Genomic DNA, 6,000 nt, shown 5'->3' with positions numbered 1-6,000 from the left:
TGAAAGAACTCCAGCAATCTCGAAAACCATGAAATATATTCACGTTGCTTCTCCCCTCGAACTAAATCATAGAACATATTAAAAACAGCGAAGCGCTTCACAAAATAAATCGACAGTTTAAAACCTTGTATACAAACAAGAGATAAAGTCACATAGAAAACAAAGTGAATACAGTGAATATATCAGACACGATGCCTATTATAGATAAATATATAATATGCATTACATGAATTAAATGCATGCTGGCTATATAATACATAAGCACGTACTCCCGTAATCAAAACATACATAAAATATTATACAAAATTCACAATATCCATGCATAAACAAATAATACGCTACAAACGATTTCAAATTATAAAATTTCCATTTCATTAACAAACCAAAAGCCTGTAAAGCCACAGACCGTGTACAAATTATGGTTATGTTTTATACATTTAATTTCAAACATGGAAGTTGTAAACGTCATGACAGTAAATGTAACACGCAGTTCTCACCATAAACAAGGAGCAAACGAAATACTACTATTACACAACATAGAACAATTTGATAGGAAGCATGAGTAAATTACACTTTTATCCTATAAATAATTTCTTACAAAACTAGACAATAAATTACAGAAGGGATACTAAAATAAACTGAAATAATGTACACAAGTTACGAACAAAAGTCACGACTTGACTGGTGAAAACAAACAGCTTTTATTTCTTTTAAATGTTCCAATCTGACTGGAATGCTTGTCTTTTCTGACAAAATACTAATCTCACTCCTGCCAAGAATAAAAGAGAAGAGTCTTCAAACTGTATGCATGTATGAGTGTATATGTGTATGTATATATTTTGTTGTGTCTTATGAGGATCATTACGTTAATAATAATAATAACACACTAATAATAATAATAATAATAATAATAATAACTCCCCAAATCTCTTTGAACGCTGCTTGCTTTCGGAAGAATGATAATCCTTTCTACTATAGTCATAAGACCTGAAATTTGAGGACGGGGATAGGCGATAGCATCAATCCCAGTACTCAACTGGTGCTTGTTTTATCGACCCCGAAAGGATAAAAAGCAAAGTCGACCTCGGCGAAATTGAACTCAGAACGTGAAGACGGATGACATGCCGCGAAGCATTTCGCCCGGCATGCTAACAATTCTATCAGCTCGAGGAATTATAATAAAGCAAGATGTCTTATTCCCTTTTTACATTGTAATTAACGAAATCGCGCATTTTCTTCTTTTTATTATTATTACTTTTCCATATCTCGTAGGGAGGAAGATAGATAGATAGATAGATACATAGATAGATGGGTTGGTTTTTACGCCTGTTATAGGCAGTCTATAAATCTGAACCTGGAAACAGTTCCTAACCATAATGAAGGCCTGGAAAAGGTTGGGCATACCTCTGTGTGTGTGTGTGTGTGTGTGTGTGTGTGTGTATGTATGTGTGTGCGTGTGTGAATATGCGGTATGTACCAACCAATTTGTGAAGTACATTGTCCACAAGAAAGATATATATAGGTGGCGTGGTCAGCAGTTATTTTCACGAAAATAATATAACACTCTGTTATTTATGTGTTACCAACAAGTTAATATAAACTTAATTGCTTTTTTTTTCTTGAATTATTCACCAGTATAATGTTGTCACACCGATGACGTCGATGTCGATCGTGAAACCAAAAGAAGAGGAAGAACAAGAAAATGAGGATCAGAATACTGCTCCAGACCCGTCCGTGCCGGAAAATTTAAAATGTAAGTAATCATCTATGTGTCTGTTCGATTAAACATCCTAATACATATATCATATATATATATATATATATATATATATATATATATAAAAGATACCACTAAGTGGACTGCTAATGTGCTAGAAGAAGATCACCGAAAAGTTCTCAAAGAAAAAATTTAGCGAAGCAAAAACATACGGGCGAGACTAGTGAAAATTATAAAAATAAATATAAGGTTATCTGTAGACCATGGTTTACAATTTTTTCTGAACTTTCTGATTCTTTTAATGTGCTGGTTTCCTGGTATTAAATTGATATTAATTAATATCAAATATTTTACCATATTATTTTAATTAACCATAATCACATTCTCAAAGTTGGTCAATTCGATGCAGAAATTATTTTCTGCAGAGATATTTCCGGATTTAGCGCGCCAAAACTAAGACTTTTGAATATTACTCTATATAATTAATAGAACCATGTGCGCGTTTTTCACTCGTTGGGAACAGCTAGTACAAGATTCTGTGAATTATATCTCTATAGCAGTCTGTACTGAGGAGAAACAGATATTTTCGGTAAGAAAGTATTGATTTCGAAATCATAGTCTACAGATAACCTTATATTTATTTCTATAATTCTCACTAGTCTCACCCGTATGTTTTGCTTTGCTAAATTTTTTCTTTGAGAACTTTTCGGTGATCTTCTTCTAGCACATTGGCAGTCCACTTAGTGGTCTCTTTTATATATACATATACAATAATCCTTTTGAGATCTCAGAAAATTTTTTTCTGAACCTTCTGATTCTTTTAATGTGCTGGTTTCCTGGTATTAAATTGATATTAATTAATATCAAAGATTTTACCCTATTATTTTAATATATATATATATATATATATATATATATATATATATATATATACAAATTAAAAGGGTAAAGGATTATCAATTTATTAATTCATTAATAAATCAACAATTAATAATTAATAATTTTTAGCAAGCCCATCGGTATGTAAGCACCATTATTGGTGGAGAACTTATTTAAAAGCTCATATATATATATATATATATATATATATATATATATATATAGTCGATTCGAAGATGCCAGGTCCTCCTTAGGGATTAAATAATCCAAAACTTTCACTGGTTAATCCCTATCATATAAAGAGAAAATCTCGGTGATACGTTAAGGATTATTATAGTAATATATATTGTTAATAATAATGGAAGGAAGAAAATATATCTCGCAGGGGTGGTGTGTGGTAAGTAGCTTGCTTACCAACCACATGGTTCTGGGTTCATTCGGCAAGTGTCTTCTACTATAGCCTCGGGCCGACCAAAGCCTTTCGTAGACGGAAACGGAAAGAAGCCCGTCATATGTGTGTGTGTGTGTGTGGTGTGTGTGTCTGTCTGTCTGTCTGTTCCTCGCCCCATCACTTGACAACCGATGTCGGTGTGTTTACGTCCCCGTAACTGAGCGGTTCGGCAAAAGGGAACGATTGAATAAGTACTAGACTTAGAAAGAATAAGTCCTGTGGTCTATTTGTTCGACTAAAGGCGGTGCTCCGGCATGGCCGGAGTCAAATGACTGAAACAAATAAAAGACTAAAAGAATAAAATATTGTTGTATATATATATATATATATATATATATATATATATATATATATATATATATATATTCTAATGGTCTATTCAGCTGAACAGCTAGGCTACGGGGACGTAAACAAACCTACACCGGTTGTCACGCAGTTGTGGAGAACAAATACATAAGAACACACACACGAATGTATATATGTACAAACATAAATATAAGCACACACAAACACAAACACACATACGTGTGTATGTATGTATGTATGTTCACACGTCGGGCTTCCGTCTGCGAAATCTATTCAGAAGACTTAGGTTGGGTCTGGCCGGGACTATAGTTAAAGGCAGTTGCCGAAGGTGCCACGCAGTGGAATTGAACCCAGAATCATGTGGCTTGAAAGCAAGCGTCTTACCACACAGCCAGGGCTGCGCCTACACACACGTACACACACATGCATACACGTGTAAATTCATATTTAACCCTTCCGCGTGTATTCAGACGTGATATGATCTATCGCTACGAAGGCTGTCCCTCGAGAAAATTCTCCATCTAGACGTATGAATACACATTTTGGGGTTGTGAATGATGTTATCAGATCGTAGGACATACCCGTTTCTGTGCCGTTCTGCATCGGCAGCTACGAAAATAATCTCTCTCTCTCTCTCAAACTGACACACACACACACACACACACATATAAATGCATACAGTCAGCAGCCATCGAGCTATAATTCGTTGGGTGTCGTGGGGCAAAAATACCTTCCCTTATCTAGTTACATCCGTTATGTTTTGAATTCAGATCACATCATACCGAGGACATACTTGCTTTTAATGTTCTAGGAGTTGGTTAAGAGGCTTACTTACCAATCACATGATTCCCGGTTCAAACTCATTGCGTCGCGTCTTGGGCAAGTGTCTTCTACTATAGCTTCGTGAGTGGTTTTGGTAGGCGGAAACTGAAAGCCCGTCGTATATATGTATATATCCGTGTGTGTCTTTGAGCCTGTGTTTGTCCCCACCCTCCACTAACCGCCTGGCTACAGGTTTTGGTGTGTTTACGTTGCCATGACTAGCGGTTCGGTAAAAGAGACCGATAAAGTAAATACCAGGCGAAAAAAAATAAGTACTGGAATCCATTTTTTCGACTAAAATGCTTCAAGGCTGTGCCCTAGCATGGCCGCAATCAAATGACTGGAACAAGCAAATGATAGACGATAAAACATTCTTATTTCTGATAGTCTTTTGTCCCTCTTCAAAAATGTGTGACCTTCTTTGTCGTGACATACTATACACTTGTTTCATCGAGGTCTCGGGATTGTGTACCATAATTTGGATCTCTGCTATTGATTTATATATCCATTGCTTGACGTGGTTCACCCACCTTTTTCTTTGTCTGCCTATTCTTCCTTTCTCCTCTATGGTCCCTTGAAAAATGGTCTATGCATCTGTACTGAATGCCTATACCATCTCAGATTTCTTTTCTTCGCCGTTTGAAAAAATCTTTAATGACAACCAATACTGTGATGGTTTATGCTTTCACAAATCCACTTATTTGTGACGTGATCCAAGTACGAGTTGCTTAAGATGCTGTAATAGCATCTCACTTCCAGTACCTCTATATTTATCTGAATATCTGCATTGAGAAATCATATATATATATATATATATATATATATATATATATACCTAGCTTTCACAAATCCACTTATTTGTGACGTGATCCAAGTACGAGTTGCTTAAGATGTTGTAATAGCATCTCACTTCCAGTACCTCTATATTTATCTGAATATCTGCATTGAGAAATCATATATATATATATATACCTACAGGAAAGTGAAAGTAACAACGCACACGAGGGTCTGATTTTGTTTTTTATGATGATATATCTTCATCTCTCCATATTCAATATGGTTAGTGTTGTTATTATCTGTCCGGTTCTTTGAAGGATCTCAGTTCTTGATCATTTGTCACTAATATTTGCTCCCAGAAAGGCGGTGAGTTGGCATGCCAGACAAATGCCTAGCAGTATTTCGTCTGTCTTTACGTTCTGAGTTCAAATTCCGCCCTAGTCGACTTTATCTTTCATTCTTTCGGGCTCGATTAAATTAGTACTTGCTGATTACTTGGGTCGATGCAGACGATTTATCCCCTACCTCAAAATTACTGGCCTTGTGCCAAAATTAGGGACTAATATTTATCCGCCAAGCATTTAAACTGCAACCTTGGCTCCCTATCTCTAGTTTCTGCTCTGGTACAGAAGTATCTGTTAAAATGGTACCGCTGGCATTTGCCATAATTTTGGTGGGTGGTTTCGGCACTAATTCTTATTCTAAACTTAGTGGAAGCTCAATTAAGGTGACTGGCTAATTCCACCTACTCGTCTTTCCCTTCCTGAAACCCCATCAGTGGCATCAGCAAATCTTAGATTCAACAACATCGCTCATGATCCGCTCCAAGAAGAGGTTGGAGGCCACTTACGCCTTGTATAAAAGGAAATTGTATATAGAAAAATGTAGGTTTTCCTTTTAACTTCTATCGAAAAATTAAAATCCTATTTAGACTATGTTTAACATAAAACTTAAATCATCGTTTGGCATCAGCTTTTAAGTGCCTTTTCACTAAGCACTTACTTTGTTAAGGTCAACAGGACGATTAACAGCGTATGCATACGAAAAT

At 35.7% G+C, this 6,000-nt stretch overlaps 1 protein-coding gene across 1 annotated transcript in view; it reads left to right on the top strand.

The window, feature by feature from the left end:
• The first annotated feature begins 1,615 nt into the window (after positions 1-1,615).
• LOC106882828 (inter-alpha-trypsin inhibitor heavy chain H3) overlaps positions 1,616-6,000 on the top strand; it is a 39,210-nt gene continuing 34,825 nt past the window's right edge. Inside the window, exon 1 of the mRNA XM_089363372.1 lies at positions 1,616-1,753. Within this exon, the coding sequence (XP_089219498.1) occupies positions 1,654-1,753 (100 nt within the window). The 5' untranslated portion in view covers positions 1,616-1,653. The remainder of the gene's footprint in view (positions 1,754-6,000) is intronic.

This window comes from Octopus bimaculoides, chromosome 15 (genome assembly GCF_046866305.1).
Source record: "Octopus bimaculoides isolate indiv1 chromosome 15, ASM4686630v1, whole genome shotgun sequence".
Lineage (NCBI taxonomy): Eukaryota > Metazoa > Mollusca > Cephalopoda > Octopoda > Octopodidae > Octopus > Octopus bimaculoides.
Note: the sequence above shows the minus strand (reverse complement) of the source record. Positions and strands in the feature narration are given on the sequence as shown.